Here is a 19719-nt window from a genome sequence, read left to right on the forward strand (position 1 = left end):
TTCATTGGTATAAGGAGCTCTCCAGTGAGGAAACTTCCTCTGCTAATGTAGATTGGCTGCATTGTGTTGTAATTCACAGACCTGAAAAGTTCTCTAGAGCCCCAAGAGATGACTGACTTGTCCAGGGTAAGCCAGCCAGTAGGGGAGGAAGATGGGGTCTTGAGTCCAGGTTGTTCTGACTCCCAAGCCAGCACTGTCCACTCTGATCAGACTGCCTCTCTTGTCCAGAATGGTATTTCTCCCCTGGCAGAAGACATTGGCAAACTGGAACACATTCAATCCAGCAGGAAAGTTAGGCTGCTGAAGCAGTGGGAGACCAAGAACAGGTTAAAGAGATTGCAGGCTGGCTAGCTGACTGCAAAAGAAATCTCCCTGCCCTAATGCTCTTGGAGCCCCTTCCTGCCCCCACGAGCATCTCCCTGTTCCCAATTCATTATTACTGCATTTACTTAATTCTTTTGCAGTTATAAGTGTGCATTTAATTAACCATTCATCCCAAAATACTTTTTAAAAAGTTGTTGCTGATTTCCTTCTTCTGTCTTAGTTTACAATTTGGGGGATGGGAAACCTAACCTTGGTACACTGACTTTTTAAAAAACCAACAACAATTTCTTATTTATTTTTTAAGCCAGAGCACTGGGCCTCCCTGTGGCTGAATTTCATGAATCCTGGCTCATGAGGCATCATTGGGAAAGTGATAGCTAACCCAGGGTCACCTCAGCCTTAGGCACCTCCCTATCCTCAGAGCCCACCCCAGTTGGGAGAAGACCACTAGGCATGGGTCAGCTTCTTTCTGCTTCCTTTCCACATGAGGTTTCCCTTCTGACCCCTGTCAGGGAGATTCCTATTTACCTTCTGAAGAACTGAGGGCAAGGAGACAAATGAACTGATGAGTGTGATCAGTGTGAATTAAAATAGTGGAGAAACTGGCAAAGTGGTTTTCAGGGCATTGCATGATGGCCTGGCGAAGACTGGCCATCCTCTGGCAGATGTGCTCTTGCCAAATCTCATTAAATGCCCTGCAGGGGAAGCACCCTGGTGTTGGTGAAGCAGGAGACCCACTGATGCTCTGAAAACTTTGCTGAATATTTTTCACCTGGTACATTGGCATTTTATGTATGTTCTCATCTCTTTGCCAAATGTGTATCCCAGCCAATCCTGGTTCTTGGAGATGTTGGTAAAAAACAGAGAGCTCTGGCCAGTGTGGACACCACTGCCCATGTTGGAGTTCCTCGGACATCTTTCCTGTTGCACCCTTTTTTGAACATGTGTGCTGTGGATGAGCTCATGCCTTGACCAGCCTATGCTTGTGACAGGGTTTTGACTTCAGAAGGAGAGAGGGAGAAGGAGGCTTCTATAGTAGAAGCCTGTTAGAAGGCCCAGCCCAGATACCAGGAGGGGCCTGAGTGTACTTTGTTTTATGGATAAGGAAACCGAGACCCAGGAAAGGGAAGAGATAGGATTATAGGCTCACAGTCCTAGAACTTGGTGGAGCCTCAGAAACCAGGCTAAATCCAGAGCCTTTATTTTCCATAAGAGGAAATGTGGACTCAGGATTTCAGAGACAGGATTTAATCCAGAGGAGGAATGGACTCCAGGACCCTTAACCTCTGTCAATTGATAGATTGGGGAAAGGGCCAGGAAAGGGGGTCCTAGAAAGAGGAATGACAGAGAGAGTCCTAGATCTAGGGCTGGAAGAGCTGCTACCTTTTACAGATGAGGGTGCTGAGGCCCAGAGAGGTTCAGTGGCTTGATAGAGAGCATCAGAACCTCCAAGACTGAAAGTTGCTCACAGAGTCCCCTCATCACGTGGCACTCCAGGGATGGTCCGTCTAGACAGATTCGGGAATGGGTACAGCCTGGGGCAAAAAAGCCCAGAGCAGCAGCCAACTTCCTGCACAAGTGCCCTGTGACTGAGGTCATGCTCAACATCTTAAGTACCTACTATGCGCCAGGCATTACGCTAGGTGTTGGGGAGCTCCTTTGCCCTAAACTCAACACATACATAGATAAGGAAATAGAAAATTTCTGTTTGTTCGCTGATTGACTAAGTACCCACTACTATGTGCCAGTCACTATCCTAGTTTCTGGGCGCCCACTGACAAAAACAACAACCCCATCTCTCAAGCAGTTAATATTTCCAAATAATTTGTCAGGTCCCTAACAACTGGAAAGTTCAGGAAAGACCTCTTTTAAGAGATGGCGTTTGAGCTAAATCTTGGAGGATGGTGGTGATTCCAAGGGAATATCATTCCAGCTCCAGGGGACAGCCTCGCCAAAGATATTTTCAGAAACTTTTTGGAGAGAGCTGCCAAACTCTTCCTATTTTTTTTAAAGTGAAAATGTGATGAATCCAAAAGGAAACTGACCCATTCACAAGAGAGTTAATGACATTTTAGTGAAGCAGTTTATGACATGAGACCTTACATCTGATGTGGTTTCCAGATAGGGGGGAGAAAGTTCTCATTGATAGAAAACAACACTCACTAAATAAACCCAGTTTCTAGATCCAGAGGGGACCTTAGAAGCCATTTGATCCAATCTCTTTTACTGGTGAGGCCCAGCGAGGTTAAGTGACTTAGAATGATAGGATCACATTAAGAGCTGGGAGGCACTTTAGAGGTTAGACAATGGGCCCAACCCCATCTTCTCACAATTGAGGAAACTGAGGCTGGGAGAGGTGAATTGATTTGCTTAAGGATCACATAGGTAAGTGATTTAGGTAGGGTTAAATGATCTGCCCAGGCAACATTTGAATCCAGGTCCAAGGATTCCAAAGTCCATGTTCTTTACCCGATTTACCAATCTAACTCATTTTAAAGATGAGAAGGGGAAGAAAGGAAACTCAGAATCAGAGTTAAGGGACTTGACCAAGGTCACAGCAGTGGTTAAGTGGCAGTCAGTATGGGAACCCAGGTCCTCCGACTCCAAAGCCAGCACTCGTTCCATATCTCCACATTTACTTCTCTTATACCTTGGAAGTAAATTTCATCTAAGATTACTTAAGGCCAGTTTCCTTCTGCTTCCACCTCCTACCCTCTGTGGCAGGTATTTAAAATAATCCTTTTCAAAAGATTTCCCTTCATCTGACTCACAGGTTGAAGCTGATAAACCTCTCCTACTTGTGGCAGTGATCGATCCACTCCCAGTTATGGAATCCAGGATTGGAATTCCAGAACACAAAAGAACACATCAATTAACCACATTACTGAGCCTTTGAGGGCAGGCTTCTGGCCATGTGCAGGGGAAATTAAAACCCTCGGCTTTGGAATGCAGCTAGAAATGGTCATTTCGTTGCTAGGCAGTGAGTTTGCTTGTCTGCTTGGTAGCAATTGTCATTTTCTGTTTCTTCTCTGTAAGTTAGTTTTGACTGTTAGACCTGTAGTGAGAGAGAGAAAATTCTGGAAAGTGAAGTCGTTTGCCTGGGCTAGGAAGAGTGCCTGGGAGGATTGGAGTCCTCCAATCCAGTGCAACTGGCAAATATTTATTGTTTACTGTGTGCCAGGTAATATCCTAGGGGCTGGGGAGCATGAAGACAAAATAAGGAGCTGACCTTTTGGGGGGCAGAGGAAAATTGTTGTTCAGTCGTTTTCAGTCACGTCTGACTCTTGGTGACCCCATTTGGAGTTTTCTTGGCAAAAATATTGGAGTGGTTTGCTATTTCCTTCTCCAGCTCGGTCATACAGCTGGTGAGAGTCTGAGGCCAGATTTGAACTCACAAAGATAACATTTATTCATTCACCTCACACCTCTCACATGGGCATGGAGATACCTGCTAACTCTAACTCTGTGGTGACTTCTCTCTGTCTGAGGAACTGTTCCTAAAAGTGTTTTACTGAGTATAGCCTTGGTATCGAACAGATGCGTCCACTGCTAAGCCTGGTTGACTGACACCGTACTTGGTTAACTAGGCACAGCATATTAGCCCAATTAATTTATCCCTGAATAACTTCTATAATTCTCTGCTTCCAGTCTGTTCCTCTCCTTAACCAGACTTCTCAACAACTGTAGCACCAGTTCTGAAATCTGTCCTCTGACCACTCCCTTTTTTTTTTGGAACTCTCTCAGTTCAGTCACAGAATAATCTTTTCCAGATATCGCCACTTTGATTTGTAATCAAATTCTAGTCTTTTGTCTATGATCGGATCAATTATATTTCCCCAGATAACGATCAACACTTTGGTTGGCCATATTTCCCCAATTCCAGCAGCTTATGTGAGAGAGTAACTGCTTCAAGTAACTGTTTTTAGAACTCACAGCAGACCCAACTTGGCCACAAATCTTAAAGAGACAACATAAGTCAACCTGTACTCTAGGCCTTGAGTCCTCAAAGACAAAAGTGAGAGGTGCTTGCCTTCAGGGTGCTTCTGCTGAGGGGTGGAGTTATCAGGGCCATCTTGGGGAAGTGTTGTAGTCAGTTGAAGAGTTTAGAAAGGGAGAAGCAGTCACTGAGTTCCGGACTTGCCCGCCTGCTTATTTCAGCTCTGCCAAAAAATGTAGAGGTGTCTCATATGGAGGAGGAACTTGTGGATAGTTTAAACGATGGCATATAAGTTCTGAAAACGGAAGAACAAGAAATCTATTTGTGATGAGGAATTGAGGAAGGCAGAGTCGTGGACAGGATGTTGTGTTGGACCCAAAATAAAGAAGGACTTGCTTTAGATTCTGCCTCTGAGATCACAGCAAGTCATTTAACTACTCTATGCCTCAGTTTCCTTATCTGTAAAAGGGAGATAAAGCTGTTGCTCTGAGAAGCTACTGGCAAGATAATGTATATAAAGCACCTTCTAGTCCTTCCAGTGCTTCTTAGACGCGTATTAGGTGCTGGTATCTCCTAGTATGATTCAATCATAGGGTCATTGATTTAGAGCTAGATAAGGCCTTAGAGGTCATTGAGTCCAACCCCCTCATTTTACTGATGAGGAAACTGAGGCCCTGAGGGTTTAAGTGACTTGTAGGTAGCTAGTGTTAGGGATGCGATTTGAACCCAGGTTTACCTCGCTCCAAGTCCCACATTCAGTCCACTGTACAACACTGAAGATGGCCATTATTGTACTCCAGAGTCAGGTCAAGTCAGTGAGCACTTGGAGGTGCTCCCTGTGTGCCAGGCACTGTGCTAAACACGGGATATGTTGACAAGCGGTCTATCCTCAAGGAACTCCCATTCTTTGGAGGTCTAGCACATCTAGAGTAAGCGCTTCATCAGTTAACAGAGCTGAGTACAGGCTACTCATGTCCATTTTCTAGGATTTCAAACACGACTTAACTACTTTAACTTATTCCAGAGGCTTATAATTTCTGTACCTTGGCCTCTAATGACCAATTATTACTCATTCTCTTTATTTGTTGCCAAATTCTTGTCAGAAACAAACCCTAAATAGAAAGTTCTTAACGGGAAAACCTGCCCTGCTCTGTTGACAATAATCTGCTTTATGATGTAGTTTCTAAAAATGCCTCAGGTCCCAGAGGCTGCCCTCGATTCATTTTGCTTTTGCTGTGGTAGCCCGCACTGGACTGTCTCCCCCGATGGTGGAGGGATAACTGCTAGACGATGAGTCCTGGCTTGGTGAGCGTGTGGTCAAGTGAGATGGTGTAACTGAGCAGACGTGTTTGTTGGCATAAACCTCAGGTCCCTGTGAGCCTTCAGCAATATAAGGAGGCCTCATCTTTGTAGACACCTAGACTGATTACACAAGTCTCAGTCACACATTTTCTAGGAACCCTCTGTAGCCGGTATAATTGATCTGGTGATTTCCAGAAAGTATTTGAGGTTCGCTTTAAATACATGGGCAGGCAGCCCCATTATGAGAATTGGAGCCTGGGGGCAGCCACACAGCAGACCTGTATCCCAGGAAAATTGCTTATGAGACTGGGTGTGGCATTTGTCCTGCAGATCCTCCCAGAAGACCTGGCCCTTAGCTTTGATCCATCAGTGGCTCAACAAGCATTTTTGTGCCTTTGGAAAGGTGACCTGACATGGAGCCAAGCGTAGAGTCAGACAGACTACAGTATGTCTTGCCTCTGATGCGTGCATGCTGGCAGTGTGGCCCTGGGCAAGTCACTTAACCCTCAGTGTGCCTGGATAACTTTCTAAGACTGTGATTGTCTCCTGAGTTAGAATGTCAGCTCCTGGAGAAGAAGGATTGTTTTCCTCTTTGTCTTTGAATCCTCTCCATCCCCTAGGACAGTGCTGGACTGAGCTGGTGTTTAGTAAATGCTGATTGTTGGAGTGAAATCACAAATCTGATGAAAAATGAAAGAATACTGGGCATCCCAAGACCAAAACAGAGCCTTCTTCAGAAGTTTGATCAGAGGTGATCTGGACACAGAGGAGCAGAGACAGGGTCAATTGAGGATAATTTCTCAGGGCAAGCATGAGCTGGCCCCTGAGGGGGGCCAGAAAGGGTTGCATGTAAGCAGAGAGGGCATTGGACCTGCGTCTTGAAGAAAATGGGGTTCCAATAGGTGAGGGTGAGAACCATGTACATTCTAGGCATGGAGAAGTTAGAATATGTGGGGAAAGGCAGAGAGTGAGAGGAGTGCCACCGTATTTCAGAGACCTGAGATTTCCCCCATCAGAGCCAATTTTGCTCTAAAGCACACCTCCAAACCATAGGGGAAGTACAATAGTTGGCCATTGATTGGAGAGTGGCTAAACGCTGTGTATACCAATGTGATGAAAGAATAGTGAATGTTGAGAATACAGAGAATCTTGGGAAGATGCATGTGAACTGGTGCAAAGTGAAGTGATTAGAACCAGAAAAACCATAGACATGACAGAACTCCTGAGTAAATGAGAAGAAGCCCTGAAAAGGAAAGTGAATGCTACGTGATGATAATGACCAGGCTTTCCTCAAATAATGAATGAGAAAATGCACTTCCTTCCCTTTTTTGAAGAGAAGGGATGGGGGTAAGAGAGAATATGAGTGATCTGCTCAGACTCAGTTTACCATGTTGGTGTAGCTTTGCTGAACATTTTTTTCCTTTAAAAATTTGTTATTGTTACAAGAGAATATGGGTAAAGGATGGGAAGAGGGATATATAAAAGGTAATATAAAAACAAAAAAAATACCAATATATTTTTAATGCTTATTAATTGGTTGGACACCAAGAGAGTAGATTTGTTTATTCAGAAACATTTATTAAGCACCTTCTGTGAATAAAGTAACATTCTCAGTGCTGGGGATACAGAGTTTTCATAGGACATGGGCCAGTGCTTCACCCTTTAGTTCTGGGTAGGGGGAGGGAAAAGGAAGATCTGACAGGTAAATATGGGACCAGATAGAGTCAGAGAGTTGTGCAAATGGAGATTTGGGAAGTGAAAGATTATTGACATGTAAGAGCTAATGAGGCAGACTTGGAAATGGAGAAGTCTAGAGGAATTACATGACCTTGGACAAGTCAGTCATATCTTAGAAAGTTGTCTGGGGACACTGGGGGTTAGGTGACTTGGACAAATCGCTAGATTCATAGGTCTAGAGCTGGAAAGGACCTTGAAGGTCATCCGTTCCAATCCCATCACTTTAAAGATGAGAAAACCAAGGCTCTGAGAGATGAAAGGGCTCAAACAGGATTCCAGTCCGTCCCCTTCTGCACTGCACAACACACAAATTCTTTTACTCTCCCTAAAATGGTGGCCTTGGAACTTTGGATCTATATCTATAGACTCGACCTCCTGGGACAAGAAGTGTGGCACAGGGATAAGAGTGTTGGCTTAGGGGGCACACATAGCACCTGGTTTCAGATCCTGGTTGTGTCACTTTTTACCTATGTGATGTTGGCCAAGTCATTTCTGCCCCTTGGGCCAAGTGAAGGGGATTGGACCAAGTGATCTTGAAAGACCCTTCCGGCTCCAGTTCTAGGTGCCTTTGGTGCCTCACTTTCCTCATCTGTAAGATGATGGACTTGGACTAGATGAGCTCTGAGCTCCCTTCTGTTTCAGTGATGGTCAGGGATCCACCGTGGTGACCAGTTCACTCTTGGCAAGCTTTCTTTGGTTCTTCCATGTTATTTGGGAAATGTGCACCCTCTTGTGGCAAAAGAAAGAACTCCAGCAAACAAACTCCCTTAAGTTGACTCTTGGCATCTTTTCCAGTCTCTCCTTCATGTTCCCTTTACTCTTTCCTCTTAACTTGTTTTGGGCAAGCTGTCCAATGCAGGAGTAGGCTCTGATTCGGTCTCCCTCACTCACCACTGTGCCACACTGTGGGAGTCCCTTCATTGCCCTGATTTCAAACCCTATCTCTGCACCACTGAATCAGAGTATCCTAGGAAGGGAGCTCAGAACTCAACGAGTTTACTCCCAATCCATGTACAGAGATAGCTGTGGGACCTTGGCCCAGGTCCTGCAGCTGGGTATGAGTCTCAGTTTCTTTGGCAAAAGAGAATGACAGCCAAGTCAAAAGGATTTAGTTGCCCCCTTAGCTGATGATTCTTAAGTCGACCTCTCCTGCCTCACTTTCTCTGCTAACCTCCAGTCACACATCTCTAGCTGGATGTCTGTCCAGTAGACCTCTTGAAGTCAAGATGTCCAAAACAGAACCCCTTCTCTTACCTTCCCTGTTTCTGTAGAGGGCCCCCAGTTTCTTGGGCTCACAACTTAGGAGTCATCTTGGATACCCAGTGATCTTCCCCCCACCCCTCACTCCTTATCCAAGGTCTGCCAATTCCAACTCTACAGCACCTCTCCAATTATCTCCCTTCTCCCCTTGGACTCTGCCTTCGTATTCGTGCATGCAGATCCTCATCACTTTACCCTCAAGTCTCTCCCCACTCCAGTCCATCTTCCATCCACAGTTACATGTTAAGAAACAATTTTGAATAAAATCACTTAAGCCATCAAAGAGATGGTCTTAGCGGGTCACTTCCCCTCCTGTGGTTCCCTTTCACATCCAGGAGCAAATACAAAATTCTGTGTTTGACATTCAAAGCCTTTCCTAACCCAGCTCCCCCCTCCCCCACGTTCCAATCTCGAACCCTCTCCCCAGCCAGACTCTGCCTCTCAGCTCTGACCGTCCCCCATCCTTGCGTGGGTTCTCCCTGCCCTGCTCCATCTCCTGACCTCCCTGGCTCCATTTAACCCCCCCACTAAAACTCTCTTTCCTACAGGAAGCCTTCCTCCTGCGGCCCGCTCTTTCCTGCGCACGCTGGCGTTGTACCTCTCTGTGTGTCTGCCTGTGGCCTCTGTTAGATTGTGAGCTTCTCGGGGGCAGGGCTGTCTTTTGCTTCTTTTCTATCCTCAGCTCTTAGCACAGTGGCTGGCACGTAGTAGACACTTAATAAGTGTTTATTGATTGATTTATTAAGCGCTTACTATGTGCCAGGTGCTGTACACTCCGCTCAGCGTGGATGCCCCCGCGCTCCTCACCGGCTGTGAGGAAGCGCTTTCTCCTGAGTCACGGCACCCTTCTAACGGGACCGTGATGTCCGCGGAGTGAGGAGGAGGAACTTCTGTCCGTGGCGCCATCGAGGGGGAAATGCCAATCCCTGTGTCCGCTGGCACCTCCTCTGGCTTTGCCGAGGTGACCGGTGGGCACTGGCGCCTTTGATTCCCGATTGGGAAGTCCAGGCAGGCGCGGGCTCTCTAAGCACCCCAAGAAATGGACGGAGCATTTAGAAATAAGCCCAGAGCCGGGCTGGGAGTCCAAGCTTCTCCCGTTCCAAGCCCTGGGCCCCTGGGCAAACCTTTTATTTCTGCATCTGTAAAATGGGACCCGTAATCCTGGACACTGGAAAGAGCGCTGAATCGCAGTTTCAGTACCAGCTCTGCCCCTTAAGCTGCCTTGCCTGGAACGCTCTCTCCTCTGCTCAGACTGCTGACCCTGCTGTCTTCCTAAGGCCCAGCTCGAATCTCTTCCCTAGGTCCTCGTGATTCTGGTGCTTTCTCTTTGTTCACGATTTCCTGTTTAGCCTGGATAGAGCTTGCTCTGTATTTCTGTATGTTTGCTTCTTGTCTCCCTTGCCAGATTGTGAGCTCCTTGAGAGCAAGGACTGTCCTTTGCCTCTTTTTTTGTATCTTCCCATAATTCATTGGAATTAGAGAAGTTTTCCTATGTTTATATTAATGTCAAAAAGGGAAAAAATAGATTGCGAATCTATTGAGAGTAAGAAGGGACCTTAACACTCATACAAGCCTGCTCCTTCATTGTACAGCTGAGAAAATGGAAACCTGGGCATGTCAAGTGACTTTCCCGTGTCACACAGGTTAAAAAAATGGTAACATCAGGATTTGAATCTGGGCTCTTTGGAACTCACTGATGATTGATTTTCTTTAGTGGTTTAAAATTAAAAAGGCGTTTCTCATTTGTAAAAAGATGTTCTCTTTTGGTGATGCTATTGTCACTTATTGCTGACAATTCCCTATTGGCAGATAATCACTCCCTTGGCTTTGAAATGGCCTAGACCCTGACATGTGTCTTTCTGGGAATCTGGCAGCCTCCCCAGCCCCACTGCTCCTTCAGGGGGGCCACCGAAGGCTGCTCTTCCTGCCAAGGGCCTCTGGGAAATACCCAAGTCTTTCCAGGAGCCACTTTACTTTGGCTTGGGACCCCACCCCTCCAAAGCTCAGGGATGTGAATTTCTTGATTCTCCTGATCTGTTTCAGGATTCGACAGTTCCGACACTCCCTTGGCCACAGTTAAGCTACGGAAGTGTCCGCAGCAACGATGCTCTACCTGGCCCTGGTCAAGGGAGAGGTCTGGGTGGGAGCGGGAGCGAAGGCTGCTCAGTCTTGTAAACTGGGAGCACCTAGCAGATGGCTGTAAGTTAAGTTGATACACTGAGGGGTTTCCGTACCGTTCTGCGTCTGTTGGGTTTCAAAGGCCTTGCTTCTCATGAATGAGTTTGGTCTTTTCCTCACTTGTGTTCTCGGGGAGGTGGCCTTCTCTTCCTTTTCAGATGAAAGAAGCTGCTCCGTGATGAATGAGATGCCCACAGCGTAGCGAGGTAAGCGCCGCCTATGCGCCAGGTTACCGTGCTGGGTGCTGGGGATTTTCTTTTTGGACTGTTCCTGTGATTTCTTTGGGATAGGGAACTCCCAATAAGGAAACTCCCTCTACCAATGCAGATCGGCACCCTGCTCTGCATCTGACAGGCTTAGGAGAGTTGCCTGGGTCACTGAGAGGTCAAGTGACTTGTCCAGGCTCACACAGTGGGTACGTGGCCGAGGCAGGATTTGGACCCGAGTCTTCCTGACTGGCTGGCTCCCCATTCAGTGGGCAACACTGCCTTTCAAATGTACACACACACACACACACACACACACACTCTCTCTCTCTCTCTCTCTCTCTCTCTCTCTCTCTCTCTCTCTCATGCACACACACACACACACACACACACACACACACTCTCATACTCTCATACTCTCTCTCTCTCACACACATACACACACACACTCTCTCTCTCACTCTCTCTCTCTCACACACACACACACACACACACACACACACACACACACACGCACACGTAAATCTGACTCCCCGCTAATTCCACCGGGCCTGCTGTAACAATGTTACATCAGTTGTTTGATGCCTGCCAAGCTTATCGTGAAACTAAGGGCCCCTGGTAACATGGTTTCATCTGACAGCCTCAGGAGAAGAGTGGTGGACTTGGAATCAGGAGGACCTGGGCTCAAATCCCACCTCTGGCCACTTATTAGCTATGTAACTCTGGGCAAGTCACTTAACCTCTCCGAGCCTCAGTTTTCCTCATCTGTCAAATGGGGATGGTCATGACAACACCTACCTCACAGGGGTGTTGTGAGGACGAACTTAACTGTTTGTAAAGTGCTTTGTAAATCTGGGGGGAGAAAACTGCTACGTGTCAGCTCTTACTACATTATTGGGGATAGGCCCTGTGAATGTGATGGAGGGAATTCCCAGGGAGGGAACTTCCTTTACTAATGTAGAAGGGCACCTGCTCTGAAATTTACTTTCACTAAGAGTTGCCTGGGGAAATGAAGTGATGTGGTTGAGGTGGGGCTCGAACCCAGGTCCTCTGATTCCCAGATTGATCGGTCCTTTCTCTCCTCTGCCTCTCTGCCTCATTGCTGTGTTGTGATTGTTATCTGTTCATAGAAGAAACCACTGCTGTTAGCTTACTCTGTACAGCCTCTCCCAGTGACTGTTCAAAGGACTCCATTTTCTATGTATGTTCTGAAATGTGTGGGAAAAAACCCACAGCCGTGGAAATTCCTTGTAATGCTTTGTGCTCTGTTCCTAATGTACAACTCAGTTTTTGCACAAGTCTTTCTACTGGACTTCTAGTGATTGGTTTGTTTGGTTTTTTCCTCCTCCTGCTGATTGTTGAGGACTGTCTCTCTGTCCGTCTGTCCGAGGCTGACCTGACCATTAGCTCTTGTGATTTTTTTTTTTAATGTAAGGAGGGAATATTTAATTTGTGGTAGATTTAAAAGGCAGACAGGTTAGAAATGAAGGCTAACAGGCCTCGATGGAGGCTAATCTGCCTAGAAAATCCTGCTGACCACTTCTCCAGGTAGAGAACCTTGCTGAAGGACTCACTCCATTCTGTCGCTCTTGGCCTATCCGATGTCTGTCTCTCTATTTTTGCCTATCTCTGTTTCTGTCTGTCTCTGTCCCTTCTCTCCCCCTTCCTCCTAATGCTTTCTTGATAATGCTCCCAAAGGAAGGAAGTCAGCAGATCGGCAAACGGCTTTTGGTGGGGAGTTCAGCTGTGGGTAGAGGCTCCTGTTGGGGCCAGCTCTGATAGTCAGGGGCACCATCCTTCATGCTTTGTGCATGTTTGTGTCTCCCCACTTCTTGATTATCCAGGACTGTTGAGAGTTGGAAGAGACCTGCAGGTGGATTCCCCAAGCAGTAGTTCCCCTAGACAGTGTCCCAGAAGTGGGTCATCCAGACTCCTCTTTGACACGTTGAGGGGGCAGCCCTTTGCACTTCTCCTTGGGGCTCTTCTTTGGCTGATGGAATCAAGGTTTGTTAGCTGATTGATCTGCCTTGGCAGAAGTTGGCTACCCCTCAAGACAGCATGAAATCTCTCATGCCATCTGGACAGGTGGTGTTGGAAACATTCCCCATCTTGAGTGCCCTCCTGGTACCTCTGTTAAGAGGTTTGGAGTAAGGGCATCTAAGTTCCAATCCCCCTCTGACCCTTATTTCCCATGTGACCTTGGCCCAAGCCTTTAAGCTCTGTGGAACTCAGTTTCCCTTATTAAAAAATGAGGGGATTAGACTAGCTGACCTCAGTTGTCCCTTCCAGCCTTTGATCCAACTGCTCAGTTTTAATCATAATTTGGGGGGCTGAATTGCTTCCTTTTTCTGCTTGAATTGTCCCCCCTCCATTTTATCCAGATACCTGGATAAAAGTGACAACAGGAGATCAATTCTTGGTCCTGGGAGTGAGCTCCCTCAGCTAAGAAACTTAGGTCTTTGCAGCCTTTAATAGCCTTAGGGAGTGACTTGGCCATCACAGCTTTTCTACCACCTTCGTTTTGTATCTCAACAAAGATGTGTTGTGTTGTATTGTGTTGTACGTAATCATCCTTGTGCCTCCTGGTTTCTGTAAATTTTAAAGAAGGGTTGGGTAAGGAATTAGAGCTTGACATCCTCGATGATGTCAAGTAGTTCTCCTGAGTGGTCCCATGTCCTCACTTGGAGTGGTATCTCCATCCTCACGTTATGTCCAGAAGAACTGGAGGTGGATTTCAAAATTAATGAAGGGCACAGATAAAATGCTTCCACCTCTGAGTTAATGAAATGCGTTTCTGTCCATGGTGGCCAGGAACCTGGGAGTCACCTCTGGGGAAACCTGTTGGGCTCCATTGTATGGAATCCCTCACTGAACACAGAGACAGTTGGCTCACAGAGATCTATTTCCCCACTAAGTGCCTGGGCATCAGACATTGTGAGGGGACCTTCTAGACTCTAGAATCTGTTCAGAATCCAGAATGGACCCCCAGGATGGCTCTCAACCTAGACCCCCAATATGGTCTTCCAGGCTGGGTAGCCATGGGGTTCCATGGCTGTTTAGCTAGGTGCTACACCACAGTTGTCTGTTTTCAGACTCCCCCACCTAAAGATCACTGGGTAGTTTGGTTGGCTGGTGGGTTGGGGAGGAAGGTGTGAGGCATCTTACTCGTGTGACATTGCCAATAACAATTAGGACAAATCTCAGCAGATCAAAAAGATTTTCTAACCTTCAATGAAGACCTACTTGTTTCCTCTCATATCCAGACTCTTGATGATAATAGAGCTTGACTAAGCCTTGGAAAGTCATAAGCATGAGCTTTGCCCCAGCTGAGGAGAGTTGGGTCAATTGGTATTCAGGTGCCTGGCAGCCTGTTAACTAGTTAGAGCCTCCTTGCAGCAGCTACTGGAGAAAGCAAATGGGAACTCTCCCAGAAGGGCACCCAAGAGAGGCAGGGGGCCTTTTAAACATGTGGGCCCCTTCGGAGCCCTTTGGTTTCCCCCACCTGCATTATATTGGTGACTATTTCATTTTTAAATTTGGGTGGATAAGCATTTCAAAATGCTCCCTCTGAGCTCTACATTTATAAAATGTTGTTTGCATTCTCTGTATTAGAATTCATTTCCAATTTTTTTTAAAGTGGCACCAGCTGGTGGCACCTGGAGGTGGCACTCAGGCCAGGTGGGAACCAGGGGAGCCAGCAGGGATGGCGCCCTGGGGCACTTGCCAGATCCTGAGGTTCTTGGTGCCTACTAGAATATCAGAGCTGGCAGGAACTCCAGAGGTCATCTGGTCCAACCCCCTCCTTTTCCCCGTGGAGAAGGGCAAGTGACTTGCCCACAGTCACACAGCTGGTAGAGGGCTGAGATAGGTCTCACATCTAGACCTTCTGACTCTAGCCAGTACTGTCTCTGCTGCACCAGCCGTTGGACAGAGTGAATCATGTTATGCATGATGTCATCTCCTGTCTCCACGCCTTTGCATAGATGGTCCCTTATGCCTAAAATGCCCTACTTTACTACCTGCTTTCTTTCCACCTTTTAGGACTTGACCCAGGTGTTCCTCCCTAGCTCTCCTCCCAGAATGTAAGCTCCTTGAGGGCAGGGCCTGTTGGTAGCCCCAGAGTCTGGTACAGTGCCTGGCACAGAGAATTGCCTAGAATCCCCTTGTTCTTCCTCTCTTTCTGGCTTCTGACAAACATCAGCTCGTGCGCCATCTCCTAAGTCCCTGGCAGCTAGCGCCTCCTCTAACCTCAATTTGCTCATTTCTACTGTGTATGTGTCTTGTATCTCTGTGTATGAATTCTCTTTCCTAAGCATGTAAGCTTCCCGCAGGCAGGTACAGGCTTCATTCTTCTTTCTGCATCCCCAGCGCCAGACAAGGACTTGGCATCCAGTAGCTGCTTAATAAATTCTGACCGATGGATTGGGAGCTGTGGTGTGTGCATTTGCTCATTGATGACGGAGTATTGGACCGCACAGTTCCCCAACCAAGGCCAACAATAGTCGCCGATGTCCCAGTGCTCACCAAGGAGAGCGAAGAGGAAAAGAGGAAGAGGACGGATGCTCAAGGGGTCTTAGGGTGTGTCTCCAGGGCCTCAATTTGCTCAAGTCAAGGGGCAGAATGCTCAGGGAGTTCTGATGGAAAGAGTGTGAGATTGGGAAGTTCAGATTCCAGCTCTGCCATGTACAATGTGGGACCTCAGGCACTTAATCATGGGTTTACTCCCTGGATCTCACTTTGATCATCTTGGAAATAAAGGAGAGAGAAGCCCCAGGGGTGAGGGAGAGAAAGGTGGCCTACCTGGGGGTCCTGCTGGCTGACCAAGACCCAGGAGGAATGTACAGGACAAAGGAAGCGCTGACCTGTATTAGTAGAGGGAGCTGAGCTTCCAGGAATGTCCTGTACCAGATGAAAGCCCAGCTACAAAGTGGCTGAGACTGTGTGACCTCCCGGGTCTGCAATTAACGATGAATTATTTCATTAATACAATTCATTTAATTAATAAAGGAACCTCAAGTAGGTTCTGTGTAGCAAAGAATTCATATTTCTTACCAAGTAATCAAACCCTGAAGTGCCTATGGTGTAAACCCAGGGAACCTGGACAGGGCTGGGCTCAGCACATTCGCAGACATGGCAAAGAGATTTTTGTCTGTATTTTGTTCTTTTGGCAAAAGCATTGAGAGAGACCCAATTTTTTTCTTTTTGTCTCATCATCGATCAGCCCCAAATAGCCCCACCAAGGCTAGATCATTTTCCTGTTCCTCACAGGACTCCAGGGAGGCGTTAGGGATGAGATGGCCTCACTGGGCCTCTTTCATAGTTAGATTATCCAGACAGAACTCACAGTGGTGGTTTCCAAAGGTGCTGGGCCAGGTGCTTGATGGACCCCCGCTCTGATCTGGGAGACCATTTAATCCTCTGGCATCCTATGGAAATCAGTGAACTCGTGGCCTGGACAGTGTAATTGACTTATAGGAAGATGTCAGGCTGGAGGTCATCCAACCCCTTCATTGTATAGAGGGAGAAACTGAGTCCCACAGAAATTAAGTGACGTGCCCAAGGTACCCCAGATGCCAAGTGGCAGAGCTGAGATTTGATTTCAGGGTTTGTCAATGCCAAAGTCATTGTTCATTCTCTCTTTGCGTCCTTTGTTTTCTGATTTGATTATGAAATTGTTATAAAAGGTATTCTCGCTGTTCAGGAAAATAATCCTTGTTTGTGCCTCTTGTGCTTAACAGAACTTTGGGGGTAGTGGACAGAAGGTGGGTTTTTGAGACTCGTGGTCAGGGTTCAAGTCCTAGGGTTTCTTAAATGAAAATGCAGTAGAAGAGGCTGTTTGGGATTCCTGTTGTCTGAGAGGAGATGGAGCTGCTGGGCGGCCACATCCCGCCCCCCCCCCCCCCCCCCCCCGCAATGGGGGCGGGGCTTGAGCCAGACTTTCACTGGAGAAGGTTTGGTTGCAATTCTTTCCTTCCAGCTCTGCCGTTTGCCAAACCAGTTTTGTGCCTTAGAGAGAAGCAGGAAGCCGTTGCAGGTCCACATCAAGGCCAATAGGACCCATCTCTCTTTTTGAAAAGTCAGAATTCTAGAAGTAAATTGATTTTGTGTCTGCCCTTCCATTCAGGTAATGAACTCACTCATCCACTTATTACTTGGCTCACAACATCCCTCCCACCTTCTCCCTCTCCCCTCCCCCTCCCTTCTCTTCCCACCTCTCTCCTCCCCTCCCCCTTTCCCTTTCTCTCCCCCTTCCCTCTTTCTCTCCTCTCTCTGTCTCCTCCCTTTTTTCCCTCTCTCTCCCCCTTCCCTTCTCCCCCTTCCCTCCCCTCTCCTCCTCTTCCTCTCTCTCCTTCTCCCTTTCCTCTTCTCCTTTCTCTCCTCTCTGGCTCCTCCTCCCTCTCCCTCTTTCCCTCTTCCCCTCTTCCCTTCTCTCTCCTTCCCTTCCTTCTCCTCTTTCTCTCTCTCCCTACTCCCCTCTCCCCCTTCCCCTCCTTCCCTCCCTCCCTCCCTTCTCCTCCTTCTCTCTGTCCCTCCTCCCTTCCCTTCCCTCTCACCCTTTATTTCCTCTCTCTGTCTCTTCCTCTCTCTGTCTCTTCCTCTCTCTCCCTCTTTCCCTCTCTCCCTCTTCCCCCTCTTCTCTCCCCCCTCTTCCCTTCCCCTCCTTCCCTCCCTTCTCTCTCTCTGTCTCCCCCACCCCTTTCTCTCCTGTCTCTGTCTCTGTCTATCTGTTTTTCTCTTTTGTCTGCAGTGCAGGCATCTCTCATGGAGTGAGTCCACCACAATGGATTTGGGAAAGTGTGGCTGCCCCCCATTGCAGGACAGGCTGGTGATGTTGATCGAGGCGACGGGCAGTGTCGTTCCCCAGTCTTTGGCATCCGAGGAAGAAGCTAATATGTGTCCAGGCTGCGCCTTCTTTTAGGCCCAACTTCTAGGAAATGTTCTTTTATGTCGTCTTGTCGGTTTGTGCAGCTGACACTGAGGGGCAGGTGACTTGTTTGGTGGACACAAAGAGCAGGATGGTACCTGATTGTTAACATGGGGGGGGATAGAAAGAGAAGTGAACTTGAACTTGGGCGTCAGGAAGGCCCAGGTTCCAATCTTACCTCAGATGTGCTAGTCTTATAACTGTGACCAGGTCAGTTAGCCTCTCAGATCCTCTATTTCTTCATCTGTAAACTGGGTGAAATAATGCCCAGTTTCATTTTTCTTTCTTTTTTTGGGGGGAGGGGTAGTTGTGGTGGTTTATTCAGGTATGAAATTAGGGTGGGGACGGGGTTAGGATTCCTTCTCCCTCTACACACATGAGGGGAGAACAAAGGCCCACAGACCTGCTGGACAGCATTGAAAGTTCAGTGTTGAAACAGGCTGAGGGTGACAGACATGCCTCTCCTGGCCAGGCTGTAACAGTGCTGGGGGCACCACCACACTGGGCACCTGGAAAAACACTGTCACAATCTCTATTTTTTTCTTTGCAGGAGCAGGAAGCTCCAGATTCGGAACATCCCCCCTCACTTGCAGTGGGAGGTAAGTAAGGCCATTCACCCTGTAAACCTTCCCCACCCCACACCCCCCAGTTAAGGTGGCAGAGCACAGTAGGGGGGAATGTTGGTTTTGGAGCCAACTGGTTTAAAGGCAGGTTCAGCCACTTTGTACCCTGAGGTTTAACCTCTAGGTGCCTCAGTTTCCTCATCTGTAAAATGAACATTTGATCAGATGACCTGACTTCTCTGACCCTCAGTTCCTCATCTGTAACAATGACCGGTTGTCCTGTCTAAAGCTTCTAAGGACCCTATCTGTGATGCTCAGGCCCTTCTTTCCTTGTTTTGTTATTTAAGGACTACCTTTATACCCCTACCAAGTCCTTTGTCCTTTTACAGTTATTCCCTCCACATCTCAGGGTTCGGTCTGGGATCTGGAAATTCTGCATCAAATGCTGTGGACCTCCCTTCACACCACAGAAGTCTGAATGTTTTCTTTTCCTTTCGTGGGGCATTTAGAGAACCTGACTGTAAAATTGGGGTTAAGTATTTGGTCAAAGGTTCTGTGTCATCTGCTGGGCCTTGTATGTCACCTGTGGTTTCTGCAAACCTTCCCCCCAAAAAATTCCCATTTAATTTCTTCTGTAGACCGCAATGGGGAAAATGGTGATGTGGAAGGGATGTGATTTTCTTTTCAATTTGGGATTCTCAGGGGTCACTGGAACCAGAGGCTCTGACCTCAGCTCTGTCCCTGCTGCCCCCTGAATGAGCTTCAGAGAGCTAGGCCATCCCCCACCCCAGGCTCCTGATACAGGCCCTCCCTTTCTTTCCAAGGCATTGAAAATGAAAACTCCCTTCTCACACCTTCCGCTCCCTCTGCCTTTTCCTCTCAGTTTTCCTGAGGCTAGAGATGCTTTAAAGGGGGGGGCTTACCCTTGGGGGTTTCCACCCACAAGGGCCTCAGCAGCTTTAGACAGCTCTTTTTAAGGCCTGACCCAGGTTGGGAGGCTCTGGCCTCTGCCTTCCTCTCCCCTCTACTCTCTCCAGGCCTCCCCTCTTGGGAGGCTAATGTGCTCGGAATTAGGAGTTCCGTTATCACTTCCATACAGAGGGCCACCATGGACAGAGCACTGTTTTTGGGAGCAGAGGAGCTCCCTGCATTCACCTCTGACAGAGCTGACTCCTGTGTGACTTGATTCAAGTTCTTTCAACTCCCTGTGCCTCGGTTTCCTTTTTTTGTGAAATATGGGGGGAGGGTGGTGCTCAGTGGTCTCTTCAGCCCCTTGAAGTTTTAGAT

At 47.6% G+C, this 19719-nt stretch overlaps 1 protein-coding gene across 2 annotated transcripts in view; it reads left to right on the forward strand.

The window, feature by feature from the left end:
* Positions 1-19719, forward strand: part of IGF2BP2 (insulin like growth factor 2 mRNA binding protein 2) — a 136761-nt gene that overhangs the window by 80096 nt on the left and 36946 nt on the right. For both annotated transcript variants that reach the window (XM_072640407.1, XM_072640408.1), the window contains exon 3: positions 18420-18468. In XM_072640407.1, the coding sequence (XP_072496508.1) occupies positions 18420-18468 (49 nt within the window). The remainder of the gene's footprint in view (positions 1-18419; positions 18469-19719) is intronic.

Source organism: Notamacropus eugenii, chromosome 2, assembly GCF_028372415.1.
Source record: "Notamacropus eugenii isolate mMacEug1 chromosome 2, mMacEug1.pri_v2, whole genome shotgun sequence".
In the NCBI taxonomy this organism is placed as follows: Eukaryota; Metazoa; Chordata; class Mammalia; order Diprotodontia; family Macropodidae; genus Notamacropus; species Notamacropus eugenii.